Source organism: Cyprinodon tularosa, unplaced genomic scaffold (assembly GCF_016077235.1).
Source record: "Cyprinodon tularosa strain WSP-4 unplaced genomic scaffold, ASM1607723v1 ctg15, whole genome shotgun sequence".
NCBI lineage: Eukaryota > Metazoa > Chordata > Actinopteri > Cyprinodontiformes > Cyprinodontidae > Cyprinodon > Cyprinodon tularosa.
Genome location: NW_024038331.1, coordinates 1,481,857 through 1,500,297, shown reverse-complemented (window position 1 = coordinate 1,500,297; position 18,441 = coordinate 1,481,857). Strand labels below are relative to the sequence as shown.

Here is an 18,441-nt window from a genome sequence, read left to right as displayed (position 1 = left end):
AGTCAGTTATTAGACAAACCAACAGGTATATCAATTTTTCCTTTACTTCTCCGCTAGTCCCCCTCCCTCCAACTATAGAAATGATTGTCATTCATCTTGACTGAAATATTAAAAAGGACAGTCACCTCTTAAACCATTCTTATCTTGGGTCTATTTTAGATACTAAAGTAACTTAACATGTGGTTGCTTTTAGATTTCTGTTGAGCACAGCTCCTCCCAAATTGATTTGCTTGTTTGTTGAGCTATTCTATAAGGTGTGTATTAAGCTGACTACCTTGCATTTCTCATCCGGTTGAATAAACCCTGTTTTTGAAGACAACACTGTTAAACCATATAATTATTTCTACTGTTAGAGAAAGAAAAAAAACATTTCACAATTTAGGATGGTCAGGAACTAGCCTTTTTATTTTTTTTCAGTGCTGAGTCGGTTTCTTGTTGTTTCCCTGATTTGAACAGTCATTCGCCATATGTCGAGACAAAAGATTCAATTCTAGCACAGAGTTCTCAGGTGTACAAAGACTTTCAAAGGTCCACATGCCCATATTAAACTGCTAGGTTTTGTGATGTAATTAATAGTACTAACTTAAAAGTACTGCCTGGTTTAATTTGGTTTCCAGCAATTACAGTGACCCTGAAATAAGGTTAAGCTGATAACTTAATACTTTGGATCTAAAGCTATGGTTGGCAGAAAGGTTACAATCATCATTCAGAACTTGTGAATGGGAATTGAGATAACTACAAAGAAATGTTAAAGAAAATGGACGGTGTAATACACATTTGTATATTATATGGCTCATAGAGCATTTTCAATTAACAAGTAAAAAAAAAAAAAATGCTAGACTAATGTTGGAAAATTTAGATTCCTCTTATTTTATATATTATTTTATCCTATTTACTCACTATAAAAGTTTTCACTGAGTCTGTTTCACCTGCAAGGCCACACAATTCTCTGCATTTGTAGACCAGCTATAGCTTCTTCCCATAACAAACCAGATTCTTTCTCAAGGTTTATTCATAACATGTTACTGTTAACCAAAGCGTCTGTAAATTGTTTGGACTCTGACTACTTTCAGTTATTGTAAGTAAGGGGGAATAAACGCTGCTCAGGCAGAACAGAACTGAATGCTGTGCCATAAGAGCTGCATGATGAACTGTTCTCTCTTTGCAAAGATATATGATTAATAAAATGCCATCAATCTCTGTTTATCTAACTATGGTGAATAGTTGATTGCTTTTTTCCCACTATAATTTGTCGTTATCAGCCAGATTCTCCTGGACTGATTTTTTTCCGAGGACTGTGATTGTCAGAAGTGTCAGGTACCACCTGGAGGAAGCAGTCTTCCAGCCTCAATACCCCGTTTAGCAGGTGAAGGGAGTGAGGACTTCTGGCATCGAGGTCCCTGGAGGTCAGCAGGAGGATCAAAATGAACCATTCTTTTTGAGACGGTGAGATGAATCTTTTGTCGGCACAGTTTAAATTAAATTTCAAAAACTAAATTACAAAACAACAGGTTAACAGATTTAAAGATCAGAAAGTAAATGCTGTAAAATTAGCTCAAACATGGTCCTCTTCTTCTCCATAAAAATAATCAAATTAATAAATGTGATCTATTTAGCAAACTAAACAAAACAAACAAAATTAAAGATTAATAGGTTAATCATTTCAAAAGCACTAAAATTAGTATAATACTAAATAATATACATACACAATAAAAGATAACTTTTCCTTTGAAGACACAAAAAGCAATTCAGTTTTTTTTTTTTTTTTTCAATCTGTGGACCAAAAGACCCTCACATAGGAACGTGAGGCTCTGTCTAAGCACTGAGAGGAAGGTTGTAGGTGCCACCAGAAGGTACTTAATTTTATCGAGACGTCTGTAATCTAGAGTGGGATCCCCCCAGTTATCCAGGTTGGCACCAGAGGAATGGTGTGTATATGGGGCAGAGTAGCAGTTCTTAAGCACTAGGATAAAGGCAAGATCCGAGGGAATTGTCAACTCTCCAGGGAGAAATTTTTGATTTTATGCTAAGAAAATCACTATTTCTGTTTTCCTCAAGGAGGTTCTTTTTAATTTGCAATACAAAAAATGTTGAAGATAAGATAAATCAATATGAGGAGAAGTTAGAGGCTTAAAACGAAGGTAAGGTAAGAAGATTTGCAGATTTTGAACATTTTCAGTTAAGCTGACAACAACACAGGAATTGCTGAATTTTCGGGTCAGAACTGAATAATTATGATCTACCTTTAAATTTTCCCTGCATTCTCCATTTTTCAACAATGAGCAGTGTTTAAAGATGGAATAATTATTTAATGCCAGTTGTTTCTATGTGATCTGGACTATGAGTCTGTAATAAATACATCTGTCCTTCAATAGACGGGTGGATTGATACAAATAAAATCTAAAGAACCAAAGATACAAAAAAGCTCCTGTCAAAATATAAACGTAAACCTGTAAATTGATGCTCAGCAACTTCTATCTTGGTTTCCTAGAGCAGGGATTCCCAAACTTTACCATGCCAAGGCCCCCCTACACCAGCACATTTTCAGCTGAGGCCCCCCCTCATATGAAACATGCGTAAACACTCATGTGTATGCTACAGTGACAGAATAAACAAATGTGTGAACAAACCATCTAAATAAAAACACACTTATTTTGTAAAGCTGAAGTCAGACTTTTATTTTATTAACCTTTAATTGATCAATTTAATGAATAACATATAACAATAACATAGACCCACCACGTTAATTTTAATAACTTTTTTTTTTTTTTTTAAATGAGGCTCTTTATACCTTGCAAAAACAGAACAGGGTGGGGAAACTCTTGTCTTACATACAGCCAGAAAATATTATTTGTAAGCTTTATGTGAAGGATTTTAATTATGCAGTTATACCCAGACAGGAATATTTTAATAATTTTCATTCAATAAAATTATTTTATGTATAACTTTTTTCCCCTCCATCTTCTGGCGGCCCCCACTTTGAAAACCAGGGTCCTAGAGGACAGTCAGTACAGACAGTTGCGCATGTGTGGAGTCTTGAAAAGACACTCCTGTCCAGCAGGTGGCGCTAAAACTAAACAGCGACCTTAGTTCTGCTGCTACATGTGACATTGACATCAACAGAGGGTAAGCTACATATAACAGTCTCACTTTCATTAAAGAACCTACATGATTATAAAAACAAAAAACAAAAGCTGTAGCTCTAATTTCACGATATGTTAACGAAAAAAAGTGCAATTAGCTACGAGCTAATTTCAGCGGCAGCTAACTGCTAAAATTCCCCTAGCTTGTGTGTCTCTGAATTGTTGGCAAGGAGGATAACTTTTATTTCTTTCCTGCAGCACCATGAGGCTGACCGCTCTCCTGTCGATGGCAGCCCGGGTTGTGGTGCCCAAAGATTATCGTTACGGCACCAACAGGCCGTGGACGGAGGCTGCTAAGAGGCGGAATCCCCCGGGGAAGAGGAGGAGGAAGGTGTTCGTGGAGCCGCTGGAAGCAGAGGACTGGACAGTCCTGAAGGGAGACATGGTGAGAACCAGACCCAGGATCATTCATCAAGTCTTTATGGGCACATTTTATCCACTGGGCTGATTTCCCCAGCGTTTTATTTGAGAACAAAACATGTGAACGTAAACAAGCATATTAAAATCTACCTCCATCTCTTAATACTAAACTCTAGCTCTATCCAGATTTTTGGGGACTAAAGATTAAATATTCATTTTCTTTACTCAAACGGATATAAAACAAAAAACCTGATTCCCTGATTTTATCTGACAGTAACATAACCCCATTAAAATGTTCAGCATTCATTTGCAGGAAACATTTGGGGTGACCTCAGACAGTTAATTTAAATAAGAAAACATATCTTCTAGTTGCTGACCTTAAATCCTCTCCCACACACAATCAAGGGACTTCTAGAAACTTAACTCTTTTTTTTAATTGCATCTCACTTGGATTACATTAGATCCCTCTATTTACATCTTAAAGAATAAAGGCTGTTTTTGTAAACGTATGAAGGCAGTTGCTGCAAACAGTGACACAACCAGATAGTTAGGGTTAGGTTTACAATTTTTTCCACATGTTGACTTGTTAACTTTCTTTTTCAAATTGCATGGACTTGTTATTTCGAATTTGTGTTTTTATTTATTTACAAAGGAAAAAATCTATCTAATCAAGAAATATGTAAGGGAGGAAAATCATTTTTAAAGCTTAGTAGATTCAAAAGCTGTGTTAGTTTTGACCAAGACTCTTTTACCTTTACTTTCCTAAAGGAAAAGAGATGGACAGCTATCATAGAACAGCCTGCTGATTCCACCTGACGGAATACTTTTTTTTTTTTTACACACTTGGTTTATCAATGTTATCATTGAAATTGTGAATATTAAGTTGTTTTGTCTTTACAGGTTGAGATTCTTGCTGGGAAGGAGAAAGGGAAGCAGGGGAAGGTGACCCAAGTCTTCAGACACAGAAACTGGGTCATCTTGGAAGGGTTGAACACGGTAAGACATCAATTTCATTTTTTCTTTTAACAAGACTAGGTTTGGCCTAAAAAAGGGGAAATTAGCAATTTACCCTTAAGAGTGAGGCTGATTTTATTATCTATCCCTCTTATTTTCCATTTAGTTTTATTATGCTTCTTTTCTCTATTTTTTATTTTTATAGACAACTGTGACCCCTATTAGAATCTTGTGTGCCTTATTATTAAAGTCTTTCAATACGTATTGCTGTTGATAATTTGGAAGATATGCTGCATGTTTTATTGAAACGTTTTCCTCTACAGAAAGTTCTTGAAATTAATTAAACTTTATTTGGAAAACAAAAATTATTTTTTTGACCCAGCGATCCTCCTCAATTCCACTAGATGGAGCCAGATATCTATTGGGGTAAATGCCTCTATTTTTCTCACTGCAGCATTTCAGGTTCATTGGGAAAAGCAGAGATTACCGTGGAACCTACATCGCCAGCGAGGCTCCTTTGCTCATCAATGATGTCGCACTGATTGACCCATCAGACAGGTAGAATAAACACAACAAGACAACAACTTATCTTGAGATCAGAGATTTTCCAGGCATGTAACAACCACAATGAAGGTGTTACTTAGATAATGAATCAAAACATAGCATTCAATGTAAGGAAAAACTATTTACCCATTATAATTCAATTCGGTTTATTTATATAGCACCAATTCACAACACCTATCATCTCAAGGCACTTAGCAGAGACAATTCAGTCAGATTGGTCAAAAGTTTCTGTTAATGAAAACCAGTTGATTGCATCCAGTCATTGACTTGCAGTATATGGTCCTCCTGCGTGAGATTGCGGCAACGATTTTCTCTTGCATTTTGCCATTGACTCTTCAGCAACCCCTCACACCATGCATGCAGGGTCAGTGGCGAGGGTAAAACTCCCTTTTAACAGGAAGAAACCTTGCAGAACCAAGCTCTGCATAACCGGCAGACGGTTTCAAAGAAATAGAAGCAGACTTATACCCCTTTCCTACGGGTCAAAGAACCTGTTCAAATCGGCTTTTAGTGGCAGTGGGAAGAGCTCAATGACCCGTGTCTACCCGGGTTAAACGACTCGGCAAGCGAAGCATTGTAAAATCGACTCGACCCTGACCGGCATGCTGTGGGAACACCAGACCCAGGTTGACCTACTAAATTACGTGATATCATTGAGCTCAATGTACGGACACACCGCAGCTGTCGCATCTGATCTGATATCTAATAAGCCAAAAAAAACTCTCTTCCCATTCGATAAACATGCCGCAGCAATGTAAGAGGGATTTGGACGGACAAATGATACAAAACAATAAAGCACAATGACTACACCCCGGCTGCATGTTGCTCTCCATTGTTTACTTTCCTGATTTCTGTCACACTGCTAACATCATCAATGCTAACCCAGTGTGATGATGTCACCAGACACAAAACTGTTGGAGGACAGATTCCATGCAGCTTGCCAGCTAGGGATTAGACTAAGCCTTTGCCAATAGGAAGGGAGCCGATTGTTAGGTCGCCCCATGTCTGAAAGAACTCGGGTTAACCCGCTGATATCAGTGTGGAAGAAACGTATACAGACAGAAGCGGATACAAAAGGTAACTGTTAACTAGCTCCACAGGTGGCCCTGTCTAGGAAACACACTGCCAGGCAGATAAGCTCCAAGCTTTACTTGTCAGAGGATGAAAGAGAGCAAATACAGTTAGTTGCAGAAAAAGAAACAGGACTGCACTGAAAAACAGGCCAAGCTTCGCCAAACCGGAACAGACCAGATGAAGCTACTTTGAGAAAAAGCAGAGAGAGCATGAAGGTATGAGTGGAACAAACACTGCAGAATGGGAGAATAGATATGGAATGAAGTAGAAAAAGAAAGGTCTCTATGTCATACAGCAGCATAAAGATAGAAAATAGCTGAGGATAACTATTTTGGATGAGGTATAAGAAAGGTAGAGCCACAGTAGGGCCAAGGAGAAACTACTGTCTTGACTGAAGTTCTCCCACAATGGATCGAGGGGCTGTTTACGCTCTTCCTCCACCTAATTCTCTACTTACCCAGAGACTAAGCAATCATCACTCTGTTTTTAACTATAAGTTTTATCAAAAAGGAAAGTTTTAGGTATACCCTTAAAAGTAGACAGGGTGTCTTCCTCACAGACTAAAACTGGTAGTTGGTTCCACAGGAGAGGAGCCTGATAACTAAAAGATCTGCCTCCCATTCTACGTTTAGAAATTCTAGAAACCACTAGTAAACCTTCAGATTGAGAGTGATCTGTTAGGAACAAAAGGAACAACAATTTCTCTCATATGAAATGGGGCTTAGTTATTTAGGGCTTCAAGTACCTCAGTCCCATACCAATGATTATTGGTATGGGACTGAAAGAAACTCACTGTTTAGAAAATTAAAATGTTGCATGCAAAAAGACTCATAGCTAACTCTTATAAATAACCAAAAAAGGGAAAAATATGCACCAGTAACATGTTAACAAAAAATTAAATAGGTCTCTCTGAATCCATCTAATATTGTGTTACTCAGCAGCTTTTAAAGCAATGTAGCAGATCTTTTCGGTCCATATCAGTTGATGTTCTTTGATCGTTCACTTTTCAGGAAGCCCACTCAGGTGGAGTGGAAGTACACAGAAGAGGGCGAGAGGGTGAGAGTTTCCACCAGGACGGGCCGAATCATCCCTAAACCTGTGGTGGAACGGAGAGACGGCATTGTGCCTCAGCAGTGGAAAGGTGAAACATGAGTTCAGCTTAAACTGGGGGGGTCAGTTTATTTCAGGTTACAGAATTCAAAACCAGCTGGTTTATCTCCTACACCCACAGAAAGATTTGGTTCTTGTTTTTTTTTTTTTTTTCCTGAAATCAGGTCCATAAAGGCTGTAAACAATGGTCAAAATAGCCTTTTATGGTGTAATTTCTGCTAATTTAATAGTTTTTCTGAACTGATCAAATTGGCTTGTGTGTCTGTAGAGTTGTATTGCTTTTTGATTGAAAGAAAGTCTAAATAGTCTTTGTTTTATATGTTTGCCATGTTGGCAGAATCCCCTGTGTGTTTACAGTGTTAGTCAGGGTCCTGCTTCTGCACACATGATCGAAAAGGATTGCATCTCTGCATGCCTGTTAAGTTCTGCAGAGCAGGAGTAGTTCATCCCATACAATCCTTTGAGGTTTTGCAATGGTTTGGAAAGAAGGAAGGTTCTGAGGAGAGCACTGATACCCACTTATCTCCTACTTTCTGTTTCCTCGCAGATGGACCCAAAGACACTAGTCCTGAAGACACTCTTGAAAAAACCTACGTTCCAACTCTGAAAACTCTGGAAGAGGAGGTCATGGAGAAACTGGGTATTCAGGAAAACAGGAGGCACCAGAAGTCCTATTGGTACTGAACATAACTGTCAGACTTCTACCTCCTCATTCTGTTCGGTTCTTAGCGGCGCGCTGAGCATCCTCTGCCAGGAGTCTATATCTTGGTCGGATTACATCATTAATGGAAGACACCTTAAGGAGGCCAAACGGACTTAAAATTTGTGTTTCTGCATTTAAAACATTCGTGAACGTTGTATCTGTGCAACATGTTTTTCCTGAATTATTCTAGGTTGTTTTTTTTTTTCACCATAATATGGATTGTTTTCTGGCCTGTGTTTTATTGCCATTCAAAAAAAGATGTATTAAATATCAAAGTGGAAAACTTTTATTGTGAAAAGCATATTTTTAGCGAGAAACCCCGCAGTTCTATGCCTTCACAAAAAAATACAGTGATTTTTCTTAGCTTAGTGTAGCAATTTTTAGCTTTAAATTTTGAGCGTGTCAAATCTAATGCCAAATTTAGCAGCTTAGGAAATTAAAATTATCTTGGATTATCTTTTAATCACCCATGACCCCTGAGTTTTAATCATCCTTTCTCAAACCATAGACAATCTGCCCTCCATTAAGCATTAATATTTAAACTCAAAATATATTGATGCTTTAAAGCGTATCACATTAACCAAGCCCACACATTGCGTTATGAAGTGTTAAAATGGCAGCTTAACAATTTAAAGCTTTTGTATATCTTATAACAGATGGCAGTGAGGATTAAGATGTTCTCATAGCCAAGAAAGCAGCAGAACAGCAATAACTGTTGGTTTACTTCAGGCTTCATCTAGTGAGTCTGTGACTTTAGGAAAAAAATGAGATTATTAGTGGTATTGGCAACTTTAGGAATGGAAATGGGTGCTGCCTGTTTTGGATCGGGCTTAAGGCAAAAATGGGCTTATTTTATTTTACCAATGCCCAGACAGACCAGTGTATAGCTCTCCAACACTTCAAGCATCAGACAAATGAGTCTGTCTTTCCAAAACGTCTGGGAAACCTTAAGGAGACATGGAAACAGTCTGGGAGGAGAAGACTATACAGACGGCATAGTTTTAACATAGTCCTCGCTCACCTCGTTTGACTCCTTTCTGGCACCACTGGTTGCACCTGTGATGTGTTAAAGTTTGCAGGTATGACTTAATTTACAGATTTATTACCAGCTATGGAAAATAAGTTGGAGGAAAAATCATTTAGAAACTAAACCAGGCTGCAGAAAAAAGGATTGGCATCAGCGGAGCTGTTGTTCATTGTCATCCCTTAAAAACTTTCAGATACCAGATGATCGCTGTTCCCATTTATTGCAATTAATATAACATTTCTAATTTATGATTCAGGCGCAAAAAAATATTTTAGGCTACCTTTATTTTATTTCCCCTTTAAATTTAATATCTATCCTGTTCTTTCAATCCTTTCTTCTGCAAATGTAATTATCTAGGCTGAGATTAATAAACTAATCTATTCTATCAAACTCAGTATAAGCTGCAGAAATAAACTGCTTATTTGCAGCAGAAAAACTAATCAGATGATCTAATGTTGAAGTTGAAGGGAACTAGTAGGGGGAATTAATTTGGGTGTTCTGTTGTAAAAGGAGCAAAATACATGTCTACATGCCAAATCATTCAGAATTGATTAGACTTTTTTTATTCCTATACATGGTTATGCTCTCATCCTCAGGGGTGTAGTTAGATGGGGGACAAGGAGTGACCACAGTCACCCTTAGCCAATAATTGGCCAGATGATGACATATGTAATACTGTGGAATGTTCAAAGTAATTTTATATTTTAATTTCTTGTTAACAAAAAATATCGTTATTCACATTAATATACTAACATTTAAGAAAATAAATACATTTCAGAACTAGATTTTGTATTTTATGTGGTAGAGAGAAAATGATGCATCTCTACGAGTCATCTATCAGTCTTCACTGTTATCAGAGATAACTAAATCTGTTTAATATTAGTATTAGTATATATAAATATATATCATGTCTTATCATTATTTCCCTTTTATCTCCTTTTTCTTTCATCTTTTCCTCCTTTCTTTTCTGTTTTTCCTCTTCTGTTCTACTTACATTACATTGTCCATATAATCTGTAAAACTCCCTGCATAATTATAATAAAGCAATTTACATGCATGAATCAAGTGGAACACTATGGCGATAGCCCTACTGCCCCACTTGTAAAAGTAAGATCTGTTGGGCTCTTTTTGGCATCAAGACAATTATTCTTATTGCCACATTGTCAGACAGGACACTGTTAAAAAAAATAAAAAATTAAAAAAGTATATGTAAATATTGATATTAATGCAGAACAATTATTGATAACATTTGGGGGACATTTTTTATCAGAAATGTAGGCAAGAAATGACAATGGACCTGTCCGCCCCTCAGTGCATATTGGTTTCTGTCTGGCCACCCCTATAAAAATGTAGTGACAATACATATACCGTAATGTGAAAAAAAAAGATAGAATTTTGTGGTTCTAAAACAAAAGGTGGAAAATTGTTGTTAACACTTAATTTTAAACGCAGCTTTTTTAAAGGCACCCATTAAGGTTAAGGCCTCTTGATATTAATTCTAAATAGAAAATGTGTGTTGCTTCTTTGCTTTCACTTTGCTTTCATTTTTAAAGCATGCATCGTTCCCTCATCCCTTACATCTCATTTAGACATTTGGAATAAAAACATTTTCACTACAAGCTCATAAAAAACCAACATTCTCACTTTTACGCGCTATTGGCATAAATATCTACCTTAATATGTATGAATAAAATAACCAGTTCATTAAATGTGATTTATGGATTTGTATGTAACATATGGAAGGAGCAGCCTATGAAGGTTTCTTTTTCCATCTGGTCAACCACATGTATTGATTTACCATGAAACCAAGTCATTTTTATGCCAGATCTTCAGCTGGTAAAGTAACTATAGCTTCATTCATCGACAGACAAAACCAACAAGTAGCAGATCATAAATTTATGATGATATTTCACAGTGGATCTTTATACCCTCATTTCTGGTGGGTAGGTTCAGAAAGCTTTTGGTTTGGCCTGTGGTGGGATGTGTGCTGCACATTTTCCCAGACTCGCCCCTCCTGAACCAGTTTACCTCTGCGTCCATGAGGGAATGAAAGTTGCCAGTCAGCGGAAACAGGATTTTTTTTTTTTTTTTGAGGTTTTGACTTTATGGGAGGAAAAATAAGCTTAAGAGTTGTCATCTCTTCTGTCATTGTATGGTTTTGAGTCTGCAGCTAGGTGAGGTGCAGTGGAGAATTGATGCATGACTTCATTTGTCTCATTTTCTACTTTTCCATTTGTTCACAGAAAGTGCTGATTTTAGCCTTAAGTTGTCCATCTCATAATTTCTGCCTTGTGGGTAAATTGACAGCAGTTCTGGTAATCTAGTTAAAATGAAACCGCTTGCATGACTCAAGCAGAATCGGGGATGCATAGAGAATAAACTGGAGGCTCTGCTGCTGCTAAGCTGAGTCATGTTTGCTCCTCAACCACAAACATTAATGAGAGCCACCTGGATGGGACTCCTACTTGTAAAACAGCAGACTTTTCAAAGGTAAAGCTGTTTATAAGAATATGTTAAAATTGAAACAGAAAACATGGTGAACAGTTTGCATATAAAATACTGTTTTAAAAACCCATGGACTTCCAGAACATCTGAAGACAGTTTCAAACTAAATCTAAGTGCTGCTCTGGACTCGGAGCATGATCTAAAGCTGCAGCTTCAGTGTAATGATACAGTCTGATTATAGGCTGGATGTTTGAAGGCTGCTGGAAAAAGTAACTTTAGCCTCTATGCTGCTCTGAACCATTGCCTGCCTACATGTTTAACTGTGTTTGGGCAAATTTAGTCAGCTGCAAGGGGATATTTGTATATGTCTGTAATCTATTGTGGTTTAAATTACAAAACAAACTTTCTTTTGAGCTCTAATTCCTTCAAATAGCATCAATTTTCCAGACCAGTGTTGTGGTTGACAGTGACTTTCCCAAAATAATAACCTTTTAGCAGCTATTAATCATAATTTTCATAAAGCCAACATTCCTGTATTAGAAATATTTTTCTCTATTTTTCTGATCTTGTGTTCCAATATTAAAAGTTGTTTTTATTATTATTCATTACTATTTCAGTGTGTAATGAACAGAGAGAAATACTTCAAAACCAAGGCTTATGTTTGTGTTTCATTAATTTACATAAAGTTTTCCTTAGTGAGCTGATTTACTGAAATAAATTCACTTTTAATTCCAATTTATCAAATGGCTCTGTCTATGGCTTCAAGAAAAAGCAAGAACATCTTTAAGTAAAAAGTATTGCTTTATAATATAGACAATCATTTCTTTTGCAAGCAAGGATTTTCCATTATTACAATTTAGAGTATGAAGAAATAATTTTGATTTTTGTAGAGATTTCTTGACTCTACATAAGCATTTATAAGTCTCCAATTTCATAAATCTATTAAAGCCTCATCAAAGCCTCAATATTGAATTGAATTTAGGAACCTTTGGAAAAAGAAAACATCTGTCATCAGATCTTGGATCTCTGACTATTTTTCTTTGCTCAGTTTCTCTTCATCATGCAACCTCAAAGGTAATCTTATAGCTCAGCTGCAGTTCTTCTCACAGATTCTCTTTAAGGCTTAGGTTTAGTGAATGGCGGTTTTACCCTCCATAACTGTGACTTTTTTGTGATGGGACTATGTGCATGTTTGGTTAATCCTCTCAGTATCCAACAAAGCTGCATTCAACTGCATGGATTTTGGGTCTTTTCTTACTTTTTCTTTTTTTTTTATATTCATATAAAGAGTTTAAATTTCTCCTGAGATCTGTGTAGAAGGAATTCCAACAATGAGTATGGTTTTATTCTACTGCTTGTAGAGATCTATAGAGTTAATTGTCATCTGAGTCAATGTGATAGCTTGTCCAAGTCAAAGCAGCTTAAACTTAGACTTTTACTGACTTTTTGTTTACACATAGGGCCGGATTTATCAAGATCCAATTTTGCGTGCAGTAATTTGCGCTCGCAAACTGGAATTTTGCGCAAGGGGCTGGACCATGGTTTGCGGGTGATTTAACAAGAGCGATTGCGTAACTGGTGGAAGGTGCAAAACTGTTGGAGACGCCCTATTTAAATGATGGTTTTGCGCGTTTTGTGGTTTGCGGCAAAGTAGTTTGTAGTCTGTACAAACTAGTGCATTAAGAAATTTAAATCTTACAGTGACCCCCAACAAAAAAAATAAATAAGTAAATATATATATATATATATATATATATATATATATATATATATATATATATATATATATATATATATATATATATATATATATATATATATATATATACATATATATATATATATATATATACATATATATATATATATATATATATATATATATATATATATATATATATATATATATATATATATTTTATAAATTGGCAACCTTTATTCCCTAAGGTGGTATGTGCTGCAGTAAAAAAAAAAAAAAAAAAAACAGGTGTTATGTATTGGCCTGTGACTGTGGATGAGATCCCCGCAGCATTTGGCATGTTGCTCCACAGGCGCAGGGGGAGAACCCCGACCCCGTCGGACAGCACTTCTGAAAAAACGAGATTGGGAGATCCCAGCTCTCGCTGCAACCGTACGCTGGAATGACCCAGATGCAAAAAAGTGCAATGTTGCAAGGAGTTTTGTGATATCTGGTATTGCGTGGGTCCTCCTTGTGGCTGGCTCCAAATCCATTCGGAGTTCCCCCAACAGCTCCAAAATGGCAATATGCTGGATAAACTATATGTTTTGATGATCGTTTCCTCGTTCATTGCAAAAATATTCACACGGAGTGAAAAAATGCGCTCTCTGCGTCTCCTTGCTTTATTTCGATGTCTCCTTCTTGCGACAATAACCGCTGCCATGTGTGCGCGATTACGCATACAGACCATTTGCACCTTCTTTTGAAACGTGTTAAATATAGAGTCAGATACCGTTAGCAAAATTGCTTTCAGGTTTAATAAATCACTTTGCGAGTGCTAAATTAATATATTTGCATGTTCTCCTCCCACAAGACGCACTTTAGCGTGTAAACGCCCCATATTGCATATTCATTGCAGAAAAAGTACTAAATGGATAAGAGGCGCTATTTAGCACGTTTTAAAGACCAAATCCTTTTAGCACGCTGTTGATAGATCAGTTTGTACATTTTTTAGCGTGCGCAGTGAAATAGCTCACGTTTTAATACACGCAAACCTTTGATAGATCCGGCCCATAGTGTATACAAAACTAAATTTAATGTAGCTTTTATGACATTTCCATTTCTTAAAGTGCAGCAGTGATCAAATGTAAACAGTGTGGAAGAAAAAACATGATGCAAAACAACACATTGATATAGAAGTTCAGAGCATTAAATATATATAGTGCAAATATGCAGTGCTTTGGTTTGGTGCTGTCAGTTTGATGCAGAGCCTGTGACATGATTATATATATATATATATATATATTATAAGTTTTCTCAACAGTTCAGCTGTCTGATGCCTCCTACCAGAGGGCAGCAGGAAGAACAATCCATGATGGGGTGTCAGAGGTCATTTAAATTGTTAATGTTACGGGTTCAGGACACACAGCGCTGTAATGAAATGTCTTTAATTGAGGGAAAAGGAGCCCCGATGACCTTCTGCGTGTCTTGGACACTAAACAGTAAGACAGCTGGTCAGAACGCTCTCTATGGTGCTTCTGTAGAAGGTCGTGAGGATGGGTGGGGGCAGTTGGGCTCTCCTCATCCTCTGCAGAAAGCACATGCACTTTTGCGCCCTTTTGACCAGTAAGGTGAGCAAGACCTGTGATCCTCACTTGCTTTGAGCTCTGTCATTTCCTCCCTAGACTGTTACCTGGGTGTGAGATTCCTCAGGTGTGCAGAGCCAAGAGCTGCAGCTCAGTCAGAGAACGTCCACCACAAAGCACAATTCACTGTCTGTAGAGAGCTGCACACTTTCCCCTCCATGCAGAAGACTTGCTGACGATGCAGGGAATCAGTTCAAACCCTTGTAATAAACTAATCTGATTGTACTTCATAAAAGTAAAAACCTAGGAGTTTTTCCTTTAAGTCTCCTGAAATGAGATATGTTCTCAATGATAGCTGCAAAAACAGCTGAAAAACCTCCTGAACAAAAGTCCTTTGTTAATTCTTTTTTGCAGTTTTTTTTTCCATCTGGAAAAGAGTTTAATTTCACTTCAGAAGATTTTCACTTCAGACATGACAGGGTTCTTATATTTTGAATTATTATAGATTTTGGTTGTGTTTGTGGTTCTATAAATGTCTAGGCTGAATTTGATCTTTTTTATTTATGTGGTCTTTGATTTAGTTAACCAGTGATTCCACATCCATTTTCCCTGGCCAGGATTTCCCCGACAGCTCAGCTCCTTCCTCAGTGCACTGGATTTTATTCAGAAATCTGCTTTCTCTGCCTTTTAATATCCATGATGATGTTTTTCTCTCATGTTCTCTAACAAACCTCAGATTTTCACTGATCTGTGAACAGATGGGTTCATACTACATAAGGATAGACTCCTTATGGCAATTTGCCGTAGAGGATTTATTTGCTTTGGCTACATTGTATATGGGGTTAAATACAAACGAATACCGCAGTTTTAAAATGTTTATCTGTTAGTTACTTAAAAAAGCATGTATGATTTTAGACCCACTGCACATGATGCAATATATAGAAGATTGTGGCTATGACATGACACAATGTGGACATCTATACTTAAAAAGTTGCTTTATATTTGTCATAAAATGTCTTCTGCACTGGCTATGATGGAGAGCTATCTACATTAAATCTGACACTGCTTGCCTCTTTGACCTTTTTTTCAATTTCAGTGGCCATCATACTTTTATTTACCTTTTATATGCAATGAACAATGGAGTTATAACTTGTGCTTTATGGACTTCTTATACTTGTCTCTCCATCTGTCTGATCTGTTTAGCAAAAAGGACTTCTCATATGTTGCACCCTCATTGTTAAACTCGCTTCTATTCTCTGTTTGAGAATTTTGAATGCTTTTAAATAGCGTCAGATATTCTACAGGTAATTGCCCCTGTTTGTGTTGTTTATCAGTGTTTTAGTGTTTGTGTCTAAAAAACTATGTTGTTGATTTCAATGTTGCTAAAATTTCTAAGTTGCATGAAGAAAAAACGTTTTTCTACAGCAGGGTTCTATTCATGAATGGGGTAATTCAAAGTGATTTACTGGAAAATAAAGGATCAAAAGTGAGGATGCTATAAATTGCAAATCATTAAAATGAACATGTAAAAACAGTTTTTGTGTCATGATCTGCCTCGTGTTCATTCATCTGCCTCACACTGCCCTGTTCCAAATCATTCGTCAACTTATCCACCTGCTTCTGTTGATTTATATATGACTCAGCCCAGCTATTGGGGCCAGATCATTGTTTGATGTTTGTTTCGTTAGTTCTTGTTTTTCCAAGATTCATGTCCCCATCCCTCGACGCCAGTGGATTGAGAGGGTTTTGGTGTTGGTCTTGTCTTCTCCTGATCGTGTCCTGGCTCTTTCTCGCCGATCACTTTATCTTCCTATTTTGGCTGGCCGGAAGGGAGAGAGAAGGAAGGGAAGCTAGTTTAAAGTCCCATAGTCCTGGCTCCTAGGTGGAGACCAGTTTAAAGTTTCGCAGTTGTCCTGGTACCATGTCTTGTCTCTGTCTCTCAACCACTGAGCCTGCCTGTCTCAATTTGAGCGTGTCTTTTTGAGCTCTGAGCTCGCTGCTGGACTCATGGAACTCTGAAACTGCCTTCACACTTTGTAGATTCCTGGAACCCTGGATCTTTCTGTTTGTTCTGTTTGGATGGGAACCCCTGACTGGGCTGCGGACTCCTGTCTGATCTACTTTCACTGAACTGGATCAGATTTCTGCCTGCTCACTGAGGTTGCTGCATCGAGAACACTACGGGCGGTTCTGCGCCGCAATTCGTTTGCAGTCTATCGGCTGGTTCCTACCTTTCTCGGAGAGGATGGACTGAACTGGTACACCAGGTTGGTGACTCACATGGATAAACATCGTCGGTCAGATGATCGTGGTCACTTACATGGGTTTCTCCCTCCAGAGTATCAAAGATTGGGCAGTGCCCCACCCCCCTCCTGCTCCTGTGTTATGGGTTAATAAACATTTTGACTTTCCACTGTCTGTCTGACCTTTAATACAGGGTCTATCTGTCTCGTTTTATGACATTTTGACCATAATGAGTAAACTGTAGTTAAAAAAAAAAAATATATAATAGTCCAGAAGCTGAGTAGTTTTTGTACATCTCAGGTTTTCATGGAGTTTTTATATTTTATGTACTACTCAGCTCTTTGATAAAAACCTTAAATGTCTAACTTTCTGTATATCTCAGGTTATCAGGGAGTTGATTTCACTGCTTGGAAGCATTTAGCTTTTTCCCACTACTCAACTCTGGAACCAACTCCCTGAAAACTTGAGATCTGAATTCTGCACCAGTATTGGGGTAACGCATGACAAAAGTAACGTATTACCTTAGCATGTCAGGCAATGACAAGTATTGTCATTGCCTGAAGTATTAGAAAGCGTTACAAACTACATTTTGTCAATATTATTACAGTTCCTAAGGCAGGTTACTTGTTACAATTTGATCTGTCTGTTTTGAAAAAAAAAAAAAACAAAACAAAAAAACACAGCCAACAGCTAAAATAAAGAGAAGACTATGTTTTCTTCATTTTTTTAGGCTTGTTTGGTATCAGGAAAAGACAGTTTTAGAACATCGGAAGACGATTGTAAAACATCAGAAGAATAGGATGGCTATAATTGTTAAAGTAAATGGTACAGGCGAAATGAAATAACTCCAAAGGACAAATCTGTTACAGTCTCTACTCATATCTTCATGATAAATCTATTTAGTATTAAAAGACAAAAACTAATCCAAAATTAGTTACCGTTTCTTAAAATAAGTTTATTTGCCCTTAATTTGAGCAGGTAATTGTGATGATCTGCCAAAGGATTAAATAGTTTTAATGTTAAAAATAAGATAAATATCATGCCCTTGAATTTGAGTTTATTATTTTAAGCAAATAATCTCATTCCATTGGTAAACTGTCCAAATGCTGCTCTAATCAAAGAAAAATACATTTATCTAAAAAAAAATTAACCTAATTATATTTCTGTTTTCGTAGTGTATGTTTTCAGTGCAGGGGGTGTGGCCCCTGTTGGCTCCTGTCTAGAATCGCCCATGAACCCAACACCTCTGTTCTAAATATTTTTGATCAGTGCAATCATTTGGAAAATAGTACACAAAATGAGGGTTTGAAAATAGACAACAACAAATCTGCTATATTTGATTATTTCATTAACAGTAAGAAAAAATGTTTTTTAAACTCTCAACCAAAGTTGCCAGCTCAGTTTGTCCTGGTTCATCCATCTCTTTGCACTAAACTGGCATATGGGCTTTAATGCCCCCCCCTCCCCCCGAGCAGCCTGCGTCACCTCCATCCCGATGCCTGGATGGAGAGGGAGGAAATGGGCAGTTCATGGTTTCATTTGTAGCGCCTCAT

General features: G+C 37.3%; 1 protein-coding gene across 1 annotated transcript; it reads left to right on the top strand.

Moving 5' to 3' along the window:
* The first annotated feature begins 3,017 nt into the window (after window positions 1–3,017).
* Window positions 3,018–8,197, top strand: mrpl24 (mitochondrial ribosomal protein L24). Its single transcript, XM_038279350.1, has 6 exons — window positions 3,018–3,126; window positions 3,342–3,528; window positions 4,404–4,499; window positions 4,912–5,015; window positions 7,106–7,236; window positions 7,753–8,197. The coding sequence occupies exons 2-6, from the start codon at window positions 3,346–3,348 to the stop codon at window positions 7,887–7,889; spliced, it is 651 nt and encodes a 216-aa protein (XP_038135278.1). The 5' UTR covers window positions 3,018–3,126; window positions 3,342–3,345; the 3' UTR covers window positions 7,890–8,197.
* Window positions 8,198–18,441: the final 10,244 nt, after the last annotated feature.

What these genes read in the sequence shown, in the direction of transcription:
- mrpl24 (XM_038279350.1), top strand. Translation starts at nt 3,346, where the DNA reads ATGAGGCTGACCGCTCTCCTGTCGATGGCAGCCCGGGTTGTGGTGCCC. An exon ending in TCTTGGAAGGGTTGAACACG is followed by an intron (nt 4,500 to 4,911) that starts GTAAGACATCAA and finishes TTCTCACTGCAG; the next exon opens with CATTTCAGGTTCATTGGGAA. An exon ending in TGTGCCTCAGCAGTGGAAAG is followed by an intron (nt 7,237 to 7,752) that starts GTGAAACATGAG and finishes GTTTCCTCGCAG; the next exon opens with ATGGACCCAAAGACACTAGT.